Source organism: Pteronotus mesoamericanus, unplaced genomic scaffold, assembly GCF_021234165.1.
Source record: "Pteronotus mesoamericanus isolate MK-2021 breed Mesoamerican mustached bat unplaced genomic scaffold, CSHL_Meso_final contig_269, whole genome shotgun sequence".
Classification (NCBI taxonomy): Eukaryota; Metazoa; Chordata; class Mammalia; order Chiroptera; family Mormoopidae; genus Pteronotus; species Pteronotus mesoamericanus.
Window position 1 is genome coordinate 3,351,517 of NW_026555114.1, and position 25,579 is coordinate 3,377,095.

The 25,579-nt window shown below is 37.3% G+C and overlaps 1 protein-coding gene across 2 annotated transcripts in view; it reads right to left on the minus strand.

Moving 5' to 3' along the window:
• Positions 1–25,360, minus strand: part of NSF (N-ethylmaleimide sensitive factor, vesicle fusing ATPase) — a 133,041-nt gene extending 107,681 nt beyond the window's left edge. For both annotated transcript variants that reach the window (XM_054574877.1, XM_054574878.1), the window contains exons 1-4: positions 25,303–25,360; positions 6,333–6,418; positions 4,346–4,445; positions 1,878–1,917 (exon numbers count right to left, since the gene is read on the minus strand). In XM_054574877.1, the coding sequence (XP_054430852.1) occupies positions 1,878–1,917; positions 4,346–4,445; positions 6,333–6,418; positions 25,303–25,314 (238 nt within the window). In that variant the 5' untranslated portion in view covers positions 25,315–25,360. The remainder of the gene's footprint in view (positions 1–1,877; positions 1,918–4,345; positions 4,446–6,332; positions 6,419–25,302) is intronic.
• Between the last annotated feature and the right edge of the window lie 219 nt (positions 25,361–25,579).

A 25,579-nucleotide genomic window follows, 5' to 3' on the forward strand; every position in this document is an offset into this window, starting at 1 on the left:
TCTGCCCATTAAGTTTGTTTGATTTGCTGTTTAAAGGGCTGACTTTACAATCAAGATAAGCATTTCTGGTAGCAGAAGAATGCTTTAAAGATAACTGAAGCCACAAAACACATTTTCAGTTCATCAAGATTGCTCACACCATTTCAAAACAAAACTTATGTACATTAAAAGTTAAATTTAGGCTCACTTTTAACCCTGCATTTAGATAAGTAAGTTTAAGAAAATTAGAAAGTTCAGCTATATACCCACCCATTTTCTCATTAGATTTAACAAGTATTCATTTTTATTTCCGCAAATGTCTGCAAATAGAGAACCCCGGCTTCACGCACTGACCAACTTCTCTTGGGTGCTGAACTTCCTCACTGCCGCTGCTCCTCACTATGCTACAGATGAGGGGGGTGAAAGTTAAGGGAACCATTTATGTCAGTCTTTCCAAAACTGTAGCTGATAAGAACCACTTCAGGGTGATTGTTAAAAACACAGATTCATGACTCAAGACTCCCCAGGGGAGAGGCCTGGGGATCTCTTTTTAAAAAACAAACTCCCTAAATGTTTCTTTCAGGCAAGTTTAGAAAGCTCTAATTATATAACCTCTTTACCAGCTACCCATACCTAAAGTAATTTCTTTTATTTTCATCCCCAATCAAAATGTTTTAGCTCTGATACTACTTCCACAAAGAAAAAGAAAGTCAGCAAAGATAACCCCAATATTAAAGCTCCCTCTAACTCAAAAACAAAGTTAAGTATATCCTCAAACAAGTATTTAGATATATGGTAAAAACACCTAAAATCAGAGTATTAAAAACTAAAAACAAATAGAAAAACACACGAAATGCAATGAGAGTTTGTTAAACTCAGGAAAGAAACTGAAGAAAAAGACAAAACTATTTCAGTAGTGAAGAATAATTACAAAGTACCCAAGAGAGAATATATTCAAATTAATACTTACTAAGAGGCAGTAAAGAATGACAGAAAAACAACCATGGTAATAAAAAATAAGATAAAGAAACAATTTTAAAAGACCAGGGAAAAAGTGGTTACAATGGAAGAAAGGCAAAGAAGGTTCAATAGATAGAAGCGGAGTCCCTGAGAAGAAAATCAAAACAATTGGGTTGTAACTAACATTTTAAATAATAATCTAAGAAAACTTTTTAGAAATAAAAGAAAACTTAAACCTACATACTAAAACAATCCATTATATATCTGGGTCATGGACCCAAATAACCAATTCCAAAAAATATCCTAATAAGGATATTAAGACTTTAAAGACAGAAAAATCCTTAGGGTAAATCTTGTGTCTCAGCTGTACCCTCTCTGCACATTTCAAGTGTACAATATAGTAGTATTAACTGTAGTCACCATGCTGTGCATTTGATCTCCAGGACTTACTCATCTTGTGTAACTGAAACTTTCTACCCTTTAACCAACAACTCCTTATTTTATAAATGTACTCCTCAAAAATGTCACCTTCATGAAAGAAAAAATTCATGCTCAAACACCAGTGCCTAGAAAGATTTCTCTGGTTAATTTTCTGGTTTCCAGTGAATTCATCCTACCCTATTCTATCATAGCACCTCTACACAGAGCTCCTAATGGTAATATTTGTACATATATTTACCTTTTACATATTCTACGAGTTATGAATATATGGATATTCTTTTCCCTATTGTAATTTCCAGGCAGAATAGCAAGAAGATAAAGAGATAGGGACACAGGTACCATAACTATTTACTGTCCAGTCTCTTAGGCCTAACCAGTAATATGATTACAATGAATGTGTAAGGACCTAACAACCATTAATAGAAAAGTATACAGACCTCCATAACTATGAGAAAATCATAAGAAATCTCCCTCAGGTAACTAAAATATTTACCTACCTTCTATTTCTTGCCCAATAGAAAGTCCAGCCCATTTTCGCTGTAAAACGAGAGAAAAAAAGATAAAGCCAAATCAATCAAAATTAGATAAATGAAGAAAAAAATTTTACTGAATTTCAGGAACACATTCAAAGACCAAAACATGGTATCTCTTATATGTTGAACTGTGTCTCATAAAAAGATATATGTCTGTAAGATAAGTCTTTGCCCTGGCACCTGTGAATGTAACTGTATTTGGAAAAAAGGTCTTTGCACAAGGATTCAAATTAAGATGAGGTCATATCAAATTAGGGTGGGTCCTAAGCCAGTATAACTGGCGTCCTTATGAGAAGAAAAGTCACACAGGCACATGGAGAGAAAATCAGGTGGCGATGAAGGCAGAAACTGAGGTGATGCCTCTACCAGTTCAAAGAACATCAAGGACTGTTGGAAACACCAGGAGCTAAGCATGGAACAGATTTTTCACTGGGGTCTTCAGAGAGACGTGGCCCAGCTGACACCTTGATTTCAGACTTCTAGCCTCCAGAACTGTGAGGATAAACTTCTGTTATTGTAAGCCACGCAGTTTGTGGTACTTTGTTACAGCAGTCTAGGAAACTTATGTGCTTCAGTTTATATCTGAACATCCAACCCAAAACATATAAAACTTGTCTTTTTACAGTAAATCCGGCACCGTTGGGTAGATACTCCTTTAGATAATATTAAAACTCCTGAAGATCTTTGTAGTATTAGATAGTATTTCAGTGCTCTAAATGTACTGTGGTTAGTTAGTTTGCTATAGTATCGCAAAAAAAAAATTCAGTTCATAAACCAAATTGAAACTGGTCAGACAATATATACTGAAACCCATGCAGGGATTCAAATAATTAGATGGTCACAACTAGTCTTTGTGTACTAGCCAAAGGATTTTCAGGCACTTGTAGCCAGATTTTAGCTTCTCCCCAGGTCGTGACTGGTTATAACAGCAACAATGAACGGAGGCAGGCCAGGTTGTGCTTAGGCACGAATTTGGGACTGGCTTGGTGTATGTCCAAAATTAGTAATCACTGATAACACTCCAAAGACTAGTGAGAAAAATAACTTTTGGCTGAAAGTGAAGAGTTTGTCTACTCATCTGAACATAGTGGGTTTAGGGTGGATACTGAGGAGGATGCTGAATTTTAAATGCGCGCAACAGCAAGTGCTCTCCCTCCCAGCTTTCTCACCAGAGGTCAAGCCTTCCTCCTCCCTGCCCTTCACGTCCCTTCTCTGTAATGTCCCATCTCACTCACAACCAACCTGAAATTTAGCAGCATGCTGCTTAAGCCCAGACTTGGGGTCACGGAGGAGCCAAATTTAGGTTCTGTACTTCAATCCCAAAGACAGTCTCAAAGGATGACAATAATAGTATCTATGGTGTGAAGCTGTTTTGAAAATTAAAGGAGTGAATAGGTGCAAAAGTACTTAGACTCATACTTGGCCTATAGTAAATGTTGGAGAAGCTCTTTTTAATAGCAGAAAGACAAGGAGAAATAGTCAGAAACCCCATTTCTAACCATCAGAATCCCAAATGGAGCTCTGTGAAAGCTGACAAACCCTGGAATAGCCCAGACCTCTGATCTATAGAAACAAATGTGAAGAGTAGTACTGATAATGGAAATGCATCCAAACAGGGAAAAGGGGAACAGTGAGTGAAGGTTTTCCATTAATTTCTGAGAGCTTCAAGAGGTATTTAACAGTTCCCCAAATGAATGTTTGATCTCTTTCCCTAAACCTCCAATGTAATAAATCAATGCTTACTGGAAAACTAGAAGGTAGGGGTAGTATTTACGGTGCTTAAGGCTGTGGGAATAGCAGCATCAGCAAGATAAGGGAGAAGAGGATACAGACCAGTACTTGCAGTGCTCCTAGATTATGCATTACGTGCCCGGGGCAGGGCGAGGCAATTTTCCCTCTGAAGAATCCACCAACAGTTACAAATGTGATCATCACCCTTCCAGTCATTACTAGCGTCCAGCAAGTCAGGTTGTAATTTGAGATAACAATTACTTGTACCATATTCTTTAGTCTGACATCACTGCATTTAAAAAATCACTATTAGTAGATGCCAATTTTACAACTAAGTGTTCTTTTTATATCTTCTCGATTACCCTGGGAGTTAACATTAAAGTAATTTGACACCTTATCTGATAGCTGATATTACTTCAGAATTTTTTTAAATTAGAAAAAATCAAAGCAATAAAAGGCAGACACAGTAACACTGGCAATAAAGGATATGCCTTTAAATGCCACATATGAAGGGGTGGGCCAGTGGCGCAATAGATAATGCATCTGACTGTGGATCAGGAGATTCTAAATCCCATGCATATTACCCAGGTGTTTTTCTTCAATGTGCATCAGTACAGTCACAAAGTGACTGATACTTGCTTTAAATGAATTTATTCTTCTACGGATTTCAAGAATGGAGAATAAATGAACATCTGAGTTACCTGAGGTAAGCTGAACGCAATGCTCCCTGGAACCACCGACGGATGGGTCCTCAGTGTAAATGTGTACTTGTGGTTGGGAGAGGTCCTCACAACCACATGCCTAAAAGACAGAAACACAGTCAGTACTCCGTGTCAAAGGGGATGAGGAATACCATTTCCAAATGTGTTCACATCCAACAACTGAGACTTGAGTACCAGGTGGAAACACAGCATTATAGGAGAATCCTAAAGGACTAGGACCACAGATTTCATTTCCAAAAATGTCAGCAATTCAAAATTGGAGAACCTTGGAGAACCAAGGAGAACCTTGGGCCAAACACATATCAAGCAGAATGAAGACCAAGTTCAAGAGAGTACATACCATCCAACACATCAACTTCATAACATTTTCACTTTACATAAAACTGATGACAGTAGTTTAGAGTCCTTAGTATTAATTAAAAATGAGATGAATTTATTCTCCTGAAAATTATTTTACCTCCTAAATAGAACAAAGAAGGAGAATCAAAAATAGGAGAAGCAGAATATGACAATAAAAAAAATAAGTTAGTTTTTAGGACCAGTGTTTAAATCTCTTTGCAGATTCTCATAACAGGTTGAAACAGTAACAACCTGTAAAACTAAAAAGATGGTAAAAATAAAATATTTTCCACAAAATGTATCAGCTTTCATATAGATATCAATATTTACTACTTCAAAACATTTTGTACTAATTCATCCTGCCCAGAAAAGATTCGTGAACAGATAAAATATAGTCATCTCATAATATTTTCTTACACTAAGACACTACCAAGAACTGGGTGTGAGACAGAAGCTTCAAACTGTTATACACCATCTTTTTTTAAATTATCTTTTAGAATGCTATAATTTTTTAGTATCAGTGGTTAATGTTTCAATACATACCAGTTTGCCTTTAGCACGTAAGTTCCTTATGGTTACTATATTTTAAGTAACCCCATTGTGAACACAGTGACTATTTGACATGTGTAAAGAATTCCATTAACAAATTCTCACACAGGTTATCTATACTCCAGTTTCTACGTGGGATGTTCTGTGTTCAACTTAGCACCACAGAGCTTCAGAGCTTTTAGAACTGAAAACAATATCAATACAATCATATAGTACAGCCTCTTACTCTAAAGCTGAAAACCACAGATTATTACCAATTATAATTCTGTGAAACTCACGTATTTAATAGAAATCTTAAGAGAGAGAGAGAGAGAGAGACAGAGAGAGAGAGAAAGAAAGAGAGAGACAGAGATACTCAGTTAAAATCCTGCTTCATTATTCCTTAGCTCCCTAGTCTGCCTTCTGGTACAGCCCTTTCATCTCCTGACCTCTACCAACCTCTCAAGTATGTGGATGGCACTATTAGTGGGGCCTTTAGAAGTTCTGGCTGCGGGTGACATGAATCAGTTAAAATAATGACAATGAAAATGCTTGTAAAGATCCTACACTTGTGCATCTTCTAATTTTTATGTCTCTTAGCAGCAATGACCAAAATGGCAAATGTTTACTGAGGACTTATTAATGTGCTAGGCACTGTTCTAAGTGATTTGTATAACTCAATCCTTACGAAAACCCTGAGGAAGACATTATTATCATCCCCATTTTATAGATTAGGATACAGAGACTGTAACTTATCCATGGTCATCAAGCTTGTAATTGGAAGAAGATTCAAACTCAGACAACTGACTCCAGAGCCAAAAACCTAATGGCAACGCGACTCATATAAGCAGTATGTTTAGTTCTGCTCAGAAAATTGATAAAATATAAAAGTTGTAAGAAGCAATGTATGATTTTAAAAACATTATAGTTATGAAAATTTAACACAGTAAAGGCTGAAATACATAACTCTCATCTCCATTTTCTAAGTAAGCAAGAGGAATAAAAATTATTCTTGAGTTTACTAAAAAAATAAGGGCTCTCTAGAACTTTCTAAAATACCACCTAACAGGTTAGAAGAAAAACAAGGTTAGATACTCACTGGCCAGACTGGAAATCTTTTTCATTCACAACTGCACAGTTGGTTAAAGATAATTCATCTGTAGGACATCTTGCAGCTTGCATACTCTATAAAAATCAAGGATTAGGAAAATAAAATTATCTTTTATAAACTTAAAGAATAGTTCATGCCTTCCTATCCCTACGCCACATCACCTATTGTAAACAACTATTGCTTCTGACTCCCAGCATCCCTTCATCTGTGACAACAGCATATCCTTTCTTTGGAAACCGGTTCCTTCCTCATTCCACACGCTTTTGTGGGCGTGCCAATCACAGCGCACACAGCCGTGTTCCACCCCTGGGATCGCGTGTAGACCCGTGACGTGAGAATGGCACTCTCCCTTGCCCCGCCACCACACGGAGGAAGGCTTTCTGCTCTAAGAGAGAATAAAACTGTCACAGAGAAAGCAAAGGTGACAGCGACACAGATACACACTCTGAAGCACAGACCGGACAACCAAGTTAGAGTTCCTGAGTCCTGAACACTGGTTATAAGCCAAGAAATTCTCTTTTTCGCTCACGCTTATTTGAGTTGGTTTTCTATCTCTTCGAAGAGAAGAATTTTGACTGATTCAAGCACAATGAATTAAAAAGTTCGAAAAGAGTATCATGAAACGTATCTTTTTATAAGAGATCCCAAGTGGCTATGAACCTTATCTCCTACAGACTGAGAAAACTATCCTCCAAATATCTCCCAACACAGATAATTACAGTGTATGTTTTTTAAAAACAGCAAATAACAATCTTTTTGATCAACAGACACTAACTAGCAAGACATTCTTCCATATCATGTATTTAACCTTTAACCCTTCACCATTCCCTAAGATTTCCTCGTTAGTAAAATATGATACTTGTAGTTAGTTTGTGACTGAAGTGTCCATTCTTCAAACCTCCAGCCAATTCTAATTCTTCTTCAACTTGTTTCCCAAACACAAATGTATAAAGGAAAATAAGTTACTTTTTGCCTCGTCTTTGTTTTAACTAAAGACTAGTTTCAATGCAGTTATCCCAGCTGTCTAGAGCAGTGGTCTCTGAAGTGGGATTATGTGCAGCTGAAGGGTTTGCAAGATTACCCAAGGAGCAAAGGAAACTGAATTTAGAAACTGACCTCTTAATAGGTGTATCACAAAATATTAAACTGAGAATTTAAAGGAGTGAAGCATCATTTTTGCTTTCTTTATTATTAATAAATGTAAGAAAAAAATATATTTTCAACTTTGGCTCATCTTTTTTATTTCCTTTGGTGTATGTTTTATGTATATAAACTATTAGTATAGAAGTTATAAATATATATACATATACGTGTGATATTTGACCAATATATTTTTTACTTATGGGACTCATGGTAAACTCTTTGGAAGTTGCTAAGTTAGAACATGAGATGAATAAAGTCTAGGTCATAAGTTTGCTTTCTGAATGAGAGTATTTTTGCCCGTGGTCACAATTTGCCCAGCTATCTGACAAAAAGGTATCCAGCTTTTTAATATCGTGCCTACCCTGGGGTCTCTTTCACGTACACACTTCTTTCTTTATAGCAATCCTCCCTTATCCATGGTTTTGCCTTCTTCAGTCTCAGTTACCCACAGTCAATGGCAGTCCAAATATATTAAATGGAAAATTCCAGAAAGAAACAATTCGTAAGTTTTAAATTGTGCGCCATGCTGAGTAGTGGGATGGGAGCTCACGCCATCCTCTCCATCCTGCCCAGGAGGTGAACGGCTCCCCCTGTCTGGCGTCTCCACACTGTCTGTGCCACCTGCTCCTCAGACATCTCGTAGCCATCTCAGCTATCAGAGACCACATTCGGGTAGCTTTTATTACAGTTTGTTTTTATAAATGTTTTATTTTATTATTGTTGTTAATCGTTTACTGTGCCTAATTTCTAAATTAAACTTTATCATGGGTGTGTATGTATAAGAAAAAACATAGTATATGTAGGGTTTGGTACTATTTGCAGTTTTCATGCGTCCACTATGGGTCTTGGAAAATAGCCCCTGCAAATAAAGGGGCGTCTATTCTACATTCCTCTCTCACAGCAACTCCGAGCCCCTTGCCTGCCCACTCCTACTCATTTTACAATTCTCAGCTCCGACAGTACTTGTATTAGGCATTCCTAGGCACCTCATCTTCTCCACTAAACTGATAAAGTAACTTCTGGTGGAAGCACCTAACTGCATTTTTATTTTACTGTTTGTTTACATGTTTACATTCCATAAAAGACAGTAAGCGTCTCAAGAACTGAGACTATATTTTGCTCTAATTTTTGGTTCCTGGGGTAGGACAGGGCCTGGCACATAGTGAGTGCTCATCAAACATTTGTTAAATAAATCACCTTATGGATCCATACAAATCTATCTCAGTTGCAAAAGAATATGTACACAGAGGACAATTCAAGCTTATTTAATAGTCCAAAATTACACAGAATTGATATAGCCAAAGTAAAAAAAAAAAAAAAAGGTTGTAAAATGCTAAGTTAACCTTTTCATTTGTAAACTTGTTTACTTGTCAAAGAGGTGATGTCCTTCAAACAACAGTGAAAAAAGTCTTTAGAAGTCATCTGTCTGGCCAACTAAAACAGATGCTGTGAGCACAAGGCCTCCTACTGGAATCTAGAAGCATCTGTGTTTTCATGGTAAGCCAAGCGGGGTATCTCATTTTCTCATTACAATGTAAGTCCCTATAAATAGTAGCCATTTACTTACCGCAGTAATGCCAAGGGAAAATTCCAGTTTTTCTAACACTGACCTTGTCTCTAGGAAACAATAAGAGCCCAGCCACTACACCCATGCAGCTATTAAGAAATGAAAATACAAAATTGATGAGCAATTTTATACAAGTTTAGTAATGAGTGACTAGAACATTTAGCTGTCTGAAGGCTGTAAAATGTTTTCATTAACAATTTGAAATATAAAAAATGATTAATTCATGGCTACTCAAAAGAATGAAACTTTAGTGGAAGTAATTATATCACTATTTGTTTAAGAGACTTTAAAATACCGAAAGAAAATTTGTTTCCCTTCATCAAAAAATTGGAGGATTTAACCAGAACTCCTCTGGCAACATTATACAGTTTTTGAATTTAAGTAACATAATTTTGTCCAAAGATTCACTTTAAAAACTGGATTAAGTATATGCTTTCCTGTTGAGTAAAGAATTTCGTAGGGCAAATTAAGCAGGGCACACAACGTCTGACTAGAAGAGTGCCTCACCAAAAACCTGGCCCTGCCCTCACTGCAGCGCGCAGGGACCCCCGGCTCCTCCCCCATCTGTGGTGCTTCCGGCCTCGGTTCGGTTCGTCTCTCTAGCAACACACAAACTCCTCACAGGAAAGGGAAGTGGGAGCAAAACCATGACCTTGGCCCAGAGCCAGCTCAGCTGACCAGCTCCACTCCATCAGTATGTTTCTTGTCAGACCACCTTTCCAGAAAAATAACAGTTTAGAACTGCACTGCTCAATAAAGTAACCAATAGACACATATGACTATTAAAATTAAATTACTTAAAATGAAAAACTCTTCAGGGGCACCGGTCCCATTTCGTGCCACCTGTGGCTAGTGGCGATCGCTGAACGCAGTTCCGTTGGGCAGTGCCAGTGTAGAACATCGTGAGGAAGGCCGTCAGTAACACCCGCCTTCAGGCCTGTGGAATCACTCTGTGCTATAAACTCCTGGAACAGCAGTTTCTGTTAAAATTTTGAAGTCACGTGGGGCTGGACATGATGGAGTAGACATAAGTTAAACTGTTGATGTCCTACAGTTCTCTCTCAAAGAGCCTCCAGAGATAACCTTCACATCATCCATCTCAGACCATCATCCAACTATTCGCATGGATGAACCCCCTGACAGTCCCCAGGGCCTTGCAATTCCTTTACAAACCTAAAGATAAAAGCAAGTTCCCATGCTGGTCTTTTGGTGAGGAAAAAAAAAGAGAGAAGAAAACTGTAAAAGGCTGACAAAATTAAATATTGGCAAAGATGTGACACAGTCAAAGGAAAGGCAAGCATAGAGCCACATCTGCACACAAATGTTCGTAGCAGCTTTATCTGTAATAGCCCCAAACTGGAAATAACACAAAGGTCTACCAACCAGTGAATGAATAAACAAATTGTGGTGCAGTCCATACAATGGAACAGTATCCAGCAGTTAAAGAGAAACTAGCTACCAATATATACAACATGGGTAAAAATCAAATAATGCTGAATAACAGAAGACAGAGGCGAAGAGAAAGGAGGCAGAACCCTTCACCTGTAGGTTTGACCCCAGCCCACCAGCCTTTTCTGTTTTGCATCTTGGGTCACGGCCAGTAAGCCTCTCTCCTCCCAGAGGCATATCTACACCTCTCACAGTGACTTAAAAAGCAAAAATCCCTTAGCTCATCTGTCACTTCCAATTATCAACCCTTTTTCTCTTCACTTCACAACCAAACTTCTCAAGTCTCCCTTTCTTGCCTCCCACTTTATCGTGCTACAGCAATCTTCCCCAACCATCCTGACATTTTGTCCAGCAACGATTTACCTCAACTGTTCTGTCTTCCAAGTCACCAATGACTTTCTAATTGCCACATTCACTGGTGTCTCCCTATCCGTACCACTCTTCTGTTTCTCTCGCTGTCCTCCTTCTCTCTGTTAATACCATCATTACCCTTTCAAGTCACTCAAATTCACAACTTTGGGGCCATTCTTTCCTTTACCACCTAACCTCTTGCTCCACAATGGAGGTCAAGACCTAGTAATTCTGCTTCTACACTGTCACTTGCACTTGAGTCTTCCCCTCCATCTTCACAACTGCTAGTCTAGTTCAGACCATATTACCTCTCTCCTAAAAAAATAAAAATAAAAAGTAAAAAAATTAAAAAAAAAAACAAAAAAGAAACCCCTGCAATAACTGAATTGGTTTTCCTGACTCTAATTTTTCTCCAACTCAGTCTTCCCTCTGCCGCCACACAAGACCTGAAATAAAAAATGTGATTTCTAAATAATAAAACCAAATCCTTAGCAGGATCTACCCTTGTTTTTCTACCTCATCTGCCTCGATGTCCCACCCTGACCCTATGTACTTCATGTTCCAAACTGCATGCCTTTGTTCACATTGTTCTTTCTGCGTAAATTCCCTATTCCAAACCCCTTGCATCTATGGAAATCTTACCCATCTTACAAGTCATGTATGAAACTCCCTGGTTCTTCAACTAAGACTGAGTATCTTCTGTATTTCCTTTATTTGTGCTTCTTCAAAAGTTTTCTCACTATTTATCACCATCTATCTTACACTACATAGTTAAGTATCATAATTCTAAGCTCTGGCATGCCTGTCCACCCAATGAACATGCAATACATATTAGTTGAACTTTTTGTTGTTGTTGTTGTTAATTTTAGAGAGAGGAAGGAAGAGAGAGAAACATCAATTTGTTGTTCCACATATTCATGTGTTCATTGGTTGATTCTTGTATGTGCCCTGACTGGGGATCAAACCCGCAACCTTGGTGTATTAGAATGATGCTCTAACCAATTGAGCTACCTGGCCAAGGCAGTTGAACCTTTTATTGGCATTTTTTGAAATATACGCTGCTATGGTCTGTGTCTTCCCCAAATTCTTATGCTGAAAACCTAATGCCCAGGGTGATAACGTTGTAAGAAGTGAGCCTTTGGCAGATGATTAGGCCATAAAGGCAGAACTCTCATGAATGGGATTAGTGCTCTTGTAAAAGAGGCCCTAGAGAGCTAGCTGACTCCTTCCACCAAGTGAGGACACAGTGAGAGGCCTGTGTCCCAGAACAGGGCCCTCACTCAACCATGCTGGCGCCCTCACCTTGGATTCCAGCCTCCAGAACCATGAGAAATAAATTTTTGTTGTTTATAAGCAATCTAACCTCAGGTATTTTGTTACAGCAGCCCAAACAGACTGAGACAACATAATACTATGTATTAATACAGGGTGGGACAAAAGTAGGTTTACTGTGTGAGTACGTGAAACTGAGTTAATAAAGCTATTGTAATAATCATAACCTGCAAGTCTCTTCTTGTACAAACTGTAAACCTACTTTTGCCCCAGTATAACATAAAATTCATCATTTTAAAGTGTACACTCCAGTGCTTTTCAGTATATTCACTATGTAGCACAGTCATCACCACTAATTCCAGAACATTTCCAGCACTCCAAAAAGAAACCCTGAACCTGGTAGCAGTTAGTCCCAACGCCTGCCTGGCAACCACCAATCTACTTTCTGTCGTTTTGGATTTTCCTATTCTGGGCATTTCATATAAATAGAATCATTCAATCTGCTATCTTTGTGACTGGCTTCTTTTCAGTTAGCATAAAGTTGTAGCATGACAGTACTTCATTCCTTTTCATGGCTGGATCATGTTCCATTGCATGGATATATCATATCTGTTTACTCATCAGCTGATGGGCATTGGGTTATTCCCACTCTATGGCTATTATGGATAATGATGCTATGAATATCCAAGTACAAGTTTATGTATGAACATATATTTTCAACTCACTTGGTCATATACCTATGAGTAGAACTGTTGGGTCATTCTGTTTAACTTTTTGAAGAACTGCCAAACTGTCTTCTTCAATGGCTGCACCACTTTACATTCCCAACAGCAGTGTATGAGGCCTTCAGTTTCTCTACATTGTCGCCAACACTTTTTTTTTTAAACTATACCATACTACTGGGTGTCATGTTGTATCTCATTGTGGTTTTGATTTGCATTTCCCTAATAACTATAATGTTAAGCATCTTTTTAAGTGCTGGTTTGTGGTCTGCCCATCTTTTTTGGAAAAACGTCTATTCAAATCCTTTGTCCATTTTAAAATTGAGTTGTCTTTTTATTGTTGGGTTGTAAGGGTTCTTTATGTATTCTGGATACTAGACCTTATCAGACACATATGACTTGCAAGTATTTTCTCTCATTTTGTGGGTTGTCTTTTCACTTTCCTGATAGGATCCTTTGATACATGGAAGTTTTAAATTTTGACAAAGTCCGATTTATCTATTTATTCTTGGATTCCTTATATTTTGTGCTATAGCTAAAAAAGAGTCACTGTTTAATCCAAGGTTATGCAGATTTTCACCTGTTTCCTCCTAAGAATTTTATAGCTTTAGATCTTTGACCCTTTCTGAGTTAATTTTTGTATAGGGTGTAAGATAGGGGTCTGAATTCACTGTTTTGCATATAGATATCCAGTTGTCCCAGCATCATTTGTTAGAAATTATTTTTTCCCCACAGAATGATCTTGGCACCCTTGTTGAAAATCAGCTGATTGTAAGTGTATGGGCTTATTTTTGAACTTTCAACTCTATTCCACTGGTTTATATGACTCTCCTCGGGTCACTGCCACATATTCTTGATTACTCCAGGTTAGTAGTCAGTTTTGTAATTAGAAGAGTGTGTCCTTCAACTTTGTTCTTCTTTTGTAAGATTGCTGTGGCTAAAATGGCTTGGCGACTCTCTGAATTTTATAATCAGCTTGTTCATTTCTGGAAAAATACAGCTGGAATTTTCATAGGAATTGCATTGAATTTATAGATCAAGTTAGGGAGAGTTCCTATATTAACAATATTATGTCTTACAATCCATGAACACACCTTTCTGTTTATTTAGATCTTTAATTTACTCAGCATGCTTTCCAGTTTTCAGTGAATAAGTCTTGCACTTCTTTGGTAAAATTTATTTTTATTTTATTCTTTTGATGCTATTGTAAATTAAACTGCTTTCTTAATTTCATTTTCAGATGTTCATCACTATTGTATAGAAATGCAACTGATTTTTGTATATGGGACTTGTATCCTACAGCTTTGCTGGGTTCCTTTATTAGCTCTAATAGTTTTTTGTTGTTTTTTTTTTTGTAAATTCTTTAGAATTTTCTATATATAAGGTCATGTCATCCACAAATAATTTTATTTCTTTCTTTCCAATCTGAATGCCTTTTTTCCTTCTTTTTCTTGCTTCACTGCCCTACCCTGATCCTCCAATAGAGTGCTGAACTGAAATGGTGAGAGCAGACATGTTCATCTTGTCCTGGATCTTCAGGAGAAAAGTTTTCAATGTTGACCAGTAAGTAAGATGTTAGCTGCGGGTTTTTTTGTTAGTTGAATTAAATTTTTTGAGTACCAACTCATAAGGTTGCTCTGAGAATCTAGTAAGAAAAGATCTGTGAAGGTGTTTTCAAAACTGTAAAATACCATTTAAGATATTCTTACTTAGTTACTTAGTGCTCTTACTCAGAAAAGTTTACTCCAAATAATGTTATTGTTAAAGAAATTAAAGCAATGTTTATGAAGCTTTTTTTTTTTTTTTAGATTCCCAATATCTTGATGAAAATTTGGCACCAATGTTCTTTCGAAGGAAGAAAAGAAGAATCATTGGAGAAGGAATCAGAAGTAAGATCCAAAGTCTAGAGCCTCTCCCCAGTCGCAATCCCTAAGTCTTACACCTAAGGACTCTTCCCTTAGCAGGATGCAGGGCATTCAGGAAAGCGGAGAGTGAAGATACAAGACAGGCAAGAAGCTAGAGGCAGCATGGTACAGAAAAAGAACACAAGATATATTGGAAAAGTTAGCTGTGACTCTAGTTGTTCAGAAGCAAATAAAAAGAAAAAGTAAGACATCTGAAAATTAGGTCTAATAAACTTCACATCTTCAAAGCTTTGAAATCTATTGACTTACATCTATAAGTCTGCACTATACTTATCTAAATTGCTGATGTTCATCTGAGTCACAATTAAAAACAATATACTAATAATTCATGATAGTGTTCATACAATAATATCGAGAGGTTTCTTATTTAATTTAACAAATTCAGCAGGATAATACTAAATATAAGCACAATATAATGGCATTATTCATAATTTTATTATCTAGAAATAATTACTTACCCATAACTGAGTCAAAATAGGTTGTTAGGCAGCAAAAAGGAACAACCAGCCTATTTCTACTCAGTGGAATGAATATTTAATATATATCTATAATGTCCCAGGCACTGTGCTCCATGCATATGCTTGGAGTATAGTGCCTGGTACATTACACGTATATATTAACAATGAAGCAGTGACTATTTTTTATATTTTTTGAATACTAAATAAGAATAAAATATTTATTAAAGGTGAGTAAGATATAAAACACCATGAAAGAAACACCATGTATCTACCACCCAGTTTAAAAAAAAGGAACATTACCATTTCTCTAAATCAACTTTGTACTGAAGGAAAACATACATACAGAAAAGTACATACATTGTAAGTGTTTGGCTCAATGAATTTCTACAAAGTGAACGAACCCAAGGTACCCAAGCACTCCATACCGCCCCCCAGTCACTAGATCCTTACCCTCAACCACAGATAAGCACTATCACCAGACAAAAACCATAGATTCATTTTGTCTGTTTTTGAAAATTTTATGTAAATGGAATCATACATGATGTATTACAAGTCGTGTCTGACTTCTATCCCTTAATATTATGATTGAGACTCATCCATGCTGTTGCATGTGACAATAGTTCATTCATTTTCATTGTTTCCTGTAGCATATAATTATATGAATATACCACCATTATTTATCCATTTCAGTTGCTTCTAGTTTTTAATAATGAATACTGTTGCTATTAATATGTTTGTACATGTCTTTTGAATAATTCATGTATGTGTTTCTACTGGCTATATTCCCACCTCACCCCACCCAGTCTCCAGCACAACTACTGGGTCATAAACATATATGGCATATGTTCAGCTTTAGGGAGTTTTGCCTAAGGTATGCAGGGCAGTGTTTTGATGTAAGTATACCTTGTGAAATGATTACCACAATCAAGTTACATGGTTACCATGTGTGTGTGGTGAGAACACTAAAGATCTATTAGCAAATTTCAAATATACAATATATTATTAACTATAGTTACCATTTTAAATTGTTTCTTCGGGAAGGTCAGGCAGGGTACCAAATCTACTATACTGCAAAAAATAAGTATGCTCTTTCTTAAATGTTTGAAAATTGGATATAGATGAAAGTATTAAAAGAAAGAAAAGACAATAACCGGAAATCTAGAAATAACAAGGCGAAGTATACATTTGGAAAGAAATCTGGAAAAAAATATCTCCAACAATTTATAAGGAACTAAACGGGAGAGCTGAAAGTATTGTACTGCGTCAACGGTTCTCAACTTCAGCACATGTTCAGAATCACCCGGAGAACTCTCAAAAGAGACTGCAGGGGCCGGCCCCCCCAGAGTTTCTAATTTAATCAGCCTGGGGTGGGGCCTGAGAATTACCATTTTGAACAAGTTCTCAGGTGATGCTAACTAGCTGGTCTGCAGTCTCCACATCAAGAAATCACTGTACTGAGCAAGGAAAATAAACTTCGGAAAAACAGAAATACTAACAGGTTCATTTCCTTCCATAAAAGAGAGAAAATATGTGGAAAAAGGGCTTCAGTAATGTTCATGGGTCCTTTTCATCATTTAACTTGGTAAATGTAATTAAGTTTATTTTGATGCTTGATAAGTCATAAATTGATTAGAAGGCTGTATATGCAAAAAACAGTTATCAGGCTCAACATCTGCAGGTGAAGGAAAGACTGCATTGGAGTCCAGTCTCTGTTTAAAGTTATATTTGTGGTATCTTATGAATGATTTAGGTTAACAGAATAAACAACAGTGGAGTATTCAACAGCTTAGCAGAGAATATAACATTAAAATTCAAACTACAGACACTGTCCAAATGATTATTTATTAAGGTATTCAGAAATACATGTCCATCCATGAATTAAAAATTCACTAATACTTTCATGCCAGGTTCTGTTCTAAACAGTGGGAACAAAGTCTGCTATCCCCTCACAAAATTTTGTTAATATTATTCTCTAGGAGAAAAGTAGCTAGGATACCTAAAAATTGTCAATCCCTTAGCACAGATTTTCTTTGTAAGACCTAGAATTACTGATAGTTACTATTTTCATTGCATGCCAAATGAAGAAAATGTTTGTTCATATGCACACAACACTAAAAACACCTTACAATTTTAAAAAATCCACCAGTGAAACTCTACTCTTTATTACTTAGTGATTTTAAAAATAAGTAAATGTTGGATTTCAAAAATGACAGGTTATTTCTGATCTTAAATTAATAATTTTCCCATTTTATCCATTACCAAAGATCTATATGGTTAGTACAAAATATATCAGAACTTTAGCACTTCATTCTGAATTTAGCAAAGGACCAAAATACCCTGCATTACTCACAAACAGCTGATGCAAATTCATTTGGTTTCAATCTATAAAGCACAAAGCTGTGATAAATTATTAGCACTTTTTGGCTTAATGTAAAAAAAAAAAAAGTAGGTCAGAATCAATAAAGATAAATTAAATTTAAAGACAAAAATAATTTTTTTAAAAGAGGAAGAAGCTGCTCCTAAAATTCACATGAAAAGGGCCAATAAATGCCAAATGAAGAAAAATAAGCAGGATGCTCACCCTACCAGATAGCAAGAATAATTTGAAATCTATGGTAATTGTACAGCATACGAGATATGGTTAAGAATACTGTAATAACTATGTGTTGTGCCAGTTGGGTACTGGAAATATCAGGAGGCAACAGTTTGTCAAGTATATGATTGTCTTAGCAACATGCTCAATATGCTGTACACCTGAAACTAATACAAAATAATATTGAATGTAAACTGTAATTGAAAATAAAATTTAAAGCTATGGTAATTAAACAGTAGAATTGGTGCACATATAGATAAACAGAAGAATGAAACAGAAGAGAGTCCAGGCAGATTGGATACAAAACAGAGATAGCATACAAATCAGTGGGGAAAAGGATGGACTCAATAAGTGATATTGGGACAAATGATTCTACATAGAGAAAAGATAAAATTAGATTCCTAATTCACTCCAAACACAAAGATAAATTCCAGATGACTTAAACACCAAAATGCAAAAAGCAAAATTTTAAACCTTTTAGAAAAAAATCTGACTTCAAGGTGAGGAAAAATTTCTTTAAAAACACACTAATTATAGAGGGAAAACTTATAACTATAATAAAATTTAAATTTAAAACTATACACATGAAATAATCACTACTGTCCAAGAGAAGCTATCCGCAACTAACAAAGGATGAGAATCCAAGCAACCCTTTACACCCTCCAAAAAGGAAAATTCTACAAATCAATTTTTAAAGAATGCTAACAGCTCAAACAGGCAAAGGATATACAAAATTAATTCACAGAAGAGGAAATCTCAATGACCAATATGAAAAATGCTCATATCACTAGTATCACTAGTAACCAGAAAAAAAAATGCAAATTTAAACAACGGAATTGTTTTCCACCTATCATATTGTATAAGTTAAAATGTCTATAATATTAATTGTCTATAATATAATATTAAGTGCTGGAGAGGACATAGGTAACAGACATTCCTATACTGCCGGTAAGTGTGCACATGTATATGTCCCTAGACATATACCCTAATGAAACTCTTACATATGCATGTTAAAGACGAGAATGTGCACTCTAGAAAAGTAAACTTTGAGACCATGTAAATTTTCCTCTGATAAGAAAACAAATAGTTGTGGTACATTCACAGAATAGAATATGACACAGTAAACAGAATTAATTGGCTCTCTACATATCAATGTGGCTACATCTCAAGTGTCCTTTTAAATGAAAAGATGCAGGTTGCAGAAGGAAATATAGACTATAACACCATTATATACATGTTATATACACACAAAATATATTTTTGTGGATCCAAACATATGTAGATATAAACAGGAAGGATATGTACCAACTTTAGGATAGTAGTTATTTCTGGGAAAGGTTGGTGGAATAAAGAAGGGATAGGAAGGGTCTATAGGGAGGAAGGGAGGGAGGGAGGGAAGAAGGTAGGAAGCAATCAGACATAGTAAACATTTCAGATTTCTTTCCAGCCAACTGATATGAAATTAAGGCAAATTTCATAGTATTTATTTGATGAAAGAATAAAATTAAATACAGAAAATAACAGGTTCTAAAAGGAAGAAAAAGAAAGGATACAAAGGGGATTCAATAGGAATGGTAATGTTTTATTTCTAAAGATTTAAAAATCCAAAGCAAATATCAAAGTATGCTAACACTTAAATCTGGATAATGAGCACATGCATATATATGTTATGTCATTTTCCATACTTCACAGCATGCTTGAAATCTCTTAAAGTGTATATAAAGTATATTTCTCTAAAATGCACAGAACTTATAGAAATAGTTATAGTCACATGAGGAATATTTAGTTTTCCTCATTAAAAAAGTAAGTTAGAAGTCAGAGATTAAATCACTAGGAAATTGAAGGTAGTGTAAGTTAGGCCTCAGAGCTCATTCAAGGATATCAATACTGGAATGTGAAAAAGGACTTCGTTAAGGGATTACTGCCTAAAATACCATGCCTAGAGTGTGGACCCTTAAGAACAGCATTATTGCAAGTCTCTAGGGTATTGCCAATGCACATGTTTGCAAAGGTTCACTGTTCTGCCAATTCAGAAAGTTTCAACAGGAGAACAATACAGTTTTACCTTATACCTTTGCACTTTGATTTAAATACTTGAAAAAGAAAAAAGAATACATCCATCTTAAGTACAAAGTCCTCTGGGTTTAAAAAAGAAGCATCTATTTAATAGTAAGAGTTTAATTTTTTTTTTCTAAACTGTATAGCACTGGAAGATACTTTTTAAAATCACCACTCAAGTAATATATAGGGTCCAGCAGAAATAATACCAACGAATGTGGTTGGCAGAGCACATGAATGTCTTGCATGAGATGGACAGCAATTTGACCATTTCACCTAAAATATCATAGGGTGTGCTTAAGTGTGATATTGTTATTTTATACAATTACATGTTTATGATTTTGTAATAAAAGATTTGGTATAGATTACCATCTCATAAAAAATGGGTATTATTTGTGCTGGACCCTGTATAAAAACAGTAACTACTGCATATAAGATTGCAGAAAGATGATACGCTTTGGAAAGCCAAACACTGATTTAGAAAATGGGACTATGAAACATTTTATATTACTTGTTTTCCCTTGTGATACTGCACATGAGCTATCCAATTTATAACTTGTGCTCCAAAACTTCATTTGAAGGTTGGTTATTTGGTAAAGATATCATTCACCCATACAAGTGTTAGTGGGTAGGCTTCTGGACTAGGCTACAAAAGCTTCTTCAATATACTAACATATTAAATATACTAACCTGTCTAGTCAAAACACTGAATTAGGTAAATTTAACCTCTAGCATCTTTTTACACTCCTTTTAACTAAGAGCAGTTCTCTCTCTTAGATGCCTATGTAACATCATCATATTCTATTTCTTCACAACAAATAACCTCGACTAGATATAGGAAGTGATCCATTGGCTTATTTGCATTAATGTATGTATATTTTTAGGAAGGCACTGCTAAATCTCCAGTAAGTGAGATTTCCAGCAATTTTAAAAGACAGATTGCAAAAAGTTCAGGCAATGTGAAAAGCCTTTCTTCTATTCTTTTTTTTTGTCAGTAGTGGGGTGGTAGTGGAAATATAAGGGGTCCAGAAAGCAACACCACATAGAGTAGCTTTACTAAGGAGCTTCTCCCTACCTAAAGTCAGCTCTCCTAAGCTATTAAGACTGCATTTCAGATTCTTTCTTTACTTCTGATTCTGTGATTCCAGAGCCTCTGTAGCATGAGAATTCTGAAAGGTAGTGTGGAGACCTGGGGCAGTAATAACCATCTGCATCCGGAGTTCATTTTAAATAAGAGTCCTTATTCAGTGTAAGTGGTAACAATTATAATTTTAGAATCTGCTTTATTAGTAGCAAAAATTTTAAATAGCTGAGAAAACTTATTACTTAACTGAATTATTTTGGAAAGGCCAAAGGGAACCAGATAAGTTTAAGTCAACTGATCATTTTATTATAAAATGTATCCAACTTGTCATTCCATATTTATTCTCATATAATAAATACACTAAAACAAGAATGAAAAAATTTATTTTCTTTTAGGCTTTTTTTTTTTTTTAAAGATTAGGAACTTCAAGATATTTTAGGGATTAATCAAGTTCTGATGCCCTCAATGCTATATACTGTATAACATCATACATTTTATTCTGCAGCCAATTTCCCAGATGAACTAAATGTGATGCTTTCTTTTTTGGCCAGAAAAAGCAAAGGACAAGATATACTACAGGTAACTAATGCTATCAATGGCAAAAATTAATGATACAACACACACAACACATAAAGTTCAATTACATAGTGAATATACTGTTTACAAGATGATGTCAGAATGCCACGATTAACTAAACAAAAGCAATAATTCAAAGTACCTTTTTCTCCCACAAAAAGGAAACACAGAACCCATTTTAAGAGTATTACAAGGCTAACTTTATTTGCTAAACACTGATAAGTAGTTACTAGAAAATTATAGCTATCAGAAGAAATAGGTCAATCAGAGATGGAGCAAAGGTGTTCAGATTTTCTAAAAGATGGAAGGTAGTTTTTGAAAATTAAACTTTGACAGCAATCTCCAAGAAGTTCTAGGTGAAGTAAATTATCAAAAGTGCGTTGATGTGTGTCAGCCTAGAAGAAAGTTTCTAACCGCATGGTCAACGGCTATTTCTGACTGTCTTATTCTACCTTTTATTAATGACTTGATGTAGGCATAGGAATCACTACTATTAAACTGGAAGAGAGAGCTACTATGTTGCATAACAGGAAAGAATTACCACTCAAAAACACCTTCAACAAGTAGCAGACCTGCCCTCACCTAAAACAATGAATTGTAAAGGAGATAAATGTAAGGTCTTAGATTTTGGGTCAATAAAACAACTGTACAATACCTACAATGAGGGTGGGGGATGCTGATTTTTAAAAAATATTAAGAGTTTTAATTCACTATAAGTTCAGTGTGATTTACTGGAGGAAAAAAGCAAATACAATCTTACCCTGTACTAAAAATAGTAGTGTCCAGCTCAAGAGAACATACATAGTTCAAGTATATTCTTCACTGATCACTATGTTCCACGCAGCACATTTTAGAACAGCGACAGAGCACAGTGACACAACAGAGCATTTCCAAAGATGAAGGGTTTGGGGTATAGGACATTGGGAGAATTGGGGATGTTTAACTTGCAAAAGAGAAAAATACATAACCTGTATTCAAATATCTGAGGAGCTATCGTATGAAAAAGAAATTGTTTAGTTCTATGTAGCTCTCAACAGCAGAAATAGTATTTATGTATATAATTTACATGGAACTCCAAATAAAGGTCTTTTTAACATGTCAGTAAAATGGGCTAGCTTTTTGATGATGCACCCTCTATCACCTGTATATTCAAAGAGAAATTAGATTCATATTTTTTTAAAAAATGTATTGAGCACCTAGGTCCCAGACAGTGTGCAAAGCACAGATGACAATAGCAAAAAACCAACATGGTCTAATGGAAGGTAAAGTTTAATGGGAGAGGCAAATAACCACACTAATAAATTGAAAGCAACGAACAGATAAATCTCTAAGGAAAGGAATACAGTCCTTCAAGAGCATACAACAAAGGATCATGACTTTAAGTGTGGGATCGGAACAGGCTTCCCTGGAGTCTTTGAGTGATCTGAGTAGGAGGGAAATGGCTGGGAGCAAAACACTACAAAGAAAGGAAACAGCTCATGCAAAGACCTTGTGGTAAGAGAAACCACTGTAGGTTCAAAGAATTGAAAGACTTATATAACCTGAGCACAGAGTAAGGAGGGTAGTGGAGAAAAGCAGGAGTGTAACCACAAAGGACCTTACAGGCCTCGTTACAGATTTGGTCTTCTCCCTAAAGTAATGAGATGCCATCAAGGGAGGGGTTTAATGGGCACCAGAAGAAACAACCAACGTAGGGAATGACCTAAGGAGACCACTTTGGAGCTTCCTGCAGCAGTTCAGACCCGAAATGATAGTAGTTTGGGAAAAGGAGGTTAAAATTGAAGATGTTAGAGAGGTGGACAGATTGAAGAAATTTTTAGGATGTTAAAATGACAGAACTCGTGTCAACAGTCCAGTGGGTGGTCTGGGTATAGTTTAAAGCAGCAATGCCGCAAGCCACATTCTTTGGCCCTAATACCTTTTTTGGGGGGAGAGCAGATAGAACCTGGTCAGTTTGAAGGATGTGGTGAAAGAGGAGAGGTATAAAGGTTGACATCTTTACACCCACCCCAGGTTTTTAGCCAATATAAATGCATGGAAGGTAGAGCCACTCCCTGAAATAGGAAGCACAGGAAGAGTACTATAATTAGGTGGGCTAAGATCGTGGGTTTGCTTTTGAACAGTTACATCTGAGGTGCCTAGGTTTGAATAGCTAGTTCGACATATTGATCTGGAACTTAAAGGATAGGTCAGGACTGGGAGTAAAATACTGAAAATCACTGAGACATAGAATTTGATGCTGTCGTTTTAGAAGAAACTGCCCAAGGAGAAAACAGAGTGAGAAGAGAGCCTTGAGAAATATATGCATTGAATAACAAGGCAGAGGAGGGTGAGTCTGCAAAAGAAAGGTATGAGTAAGAACAGAAGCAAGGCTTCACAGAAGCCACTAGAAGAGCATTTTCCATGAAGGAGGCAATGGTCAATCAACAATGCCTCCTGCTTTTGGGACACGAAGCAAGACAACGAATTAAAAATGTCAAGGGAAGGGACACATTTCAGTGGAATGACACAGCCAGAAATCAGACTGCAGTGGGTTGAAGGATAACTGGTGATACACAAGTGGGAGACAATAAATGTTGACAATTATCAAGGTGTCTGGCTGTAGAGTGAAAAGAGAAAAGGTGACAGCTGTGGAGGTGAGGGTGGGTTTGTTTTAAGATGGGAGTAGCTTGAGTACATTAAAATGGGGTTCCTGAGAAGGTGGGAAAGACAGAAACATAGGTGGACAGAGTAGCCATAGATTAAAAAGAGAAGCTATGGGGAAAAGGGAGAGAAAGAGGCCGAATTAAATGACCTTTAAGGTCTCTTCTCACTCTGGAATCCCATGACAATTTCTTTTAGATAGGATATTTGCATAAGTATATGCAATCTTATTCAAATATTCTGGTATAAATAATCAGTCAAGCACATCCTTATCCCCTAATGACGCAGTTAATGTCCCCAGGTTTATGATCAGTGTAATCTCCGGGCAGGAACCATCCCTCAGAGAGCTTGGAGCTCAACGCACACTGCAATACAGCACAGAACCAGCCCTATCTCCCCTCGCCAAACCCATACTACACTGCGATCTTAGAGGTTAGAGGAGGAAGTAAAATACAAAACTCTGAAACTACAGCACATTCTGTTGCATTCGAAGCGACTGTCATTCATAAGAGCAAAACGCGATACCCCAAATCCCCAGTCCAAACTAAAGACATTCCTGCATGATCCGGCACTGACAGGTCCCCCAGCCAGCAGGGGTTTAACACTAAGTCATTTGCACTCCTTCCTCCTTTCCCGAAACCTTTTATTGTGAGGAACCAGAAATGAGCTCCTAATGACCCTTCGCCCAGCTCTCGCCCCAATGCAGTAGACGGATCTTCCGCAGTTACTCCAGAGGCTGCGCCTAATAAGCCCTCGCAAGGGGGTGCGGAGAACCCCCCAGAGCCCATCAGACGGGGATGGGACGGCCACAGCCCTGAGGCTGCCTTGAGGGGCGGGGGGTACAGCCCCAAGGCATGGAAAAGGGGAAATAACGGAGACGCAGGAAACCCTGGTAGCCAGGGGTCCACCTCCCCTCGAGCTTTCTTGGGGGGATGGAGTCAGGATGGCTATTCCCCTGCCACCGCTCCCCCTTCTCTCAAGGTCTTCTCGGGCCTGCTGCCCCCTCCAATGCCCCATTTACTCGGACCCATTTCCCCTCCCCTGGGCCGTCGGGACCTCGGAGTGCCGGCGAGCCGAGCGCCCCCGCCTTGAGCCGCGGTTCCCGGCCGGCACTCACCCGGCCCGCCATCTTCGCGGACACGTCCAGCTCCGTGGCAGCTGCTCGGCGATTAGCAGAGCCCGCCCCCGCCGCGCGCGCGCGCCCGCCTCCCGCCCTCGCGCAGGCGCGCAGCCACCGTGAGGCCGTGCACGCGCCCGTCCGCGTCCCCGGCTTCCCCACCCCGCTGGACGTGCGCAGGCTCTTCCGCCACAGTGGGAGGGCGGGGTGTCGGCGCCATTTTAAACTTGAAGTTATCAGAGTGTAGTGAAGGGTTCTGTGGCTTTACTTGTAGGGC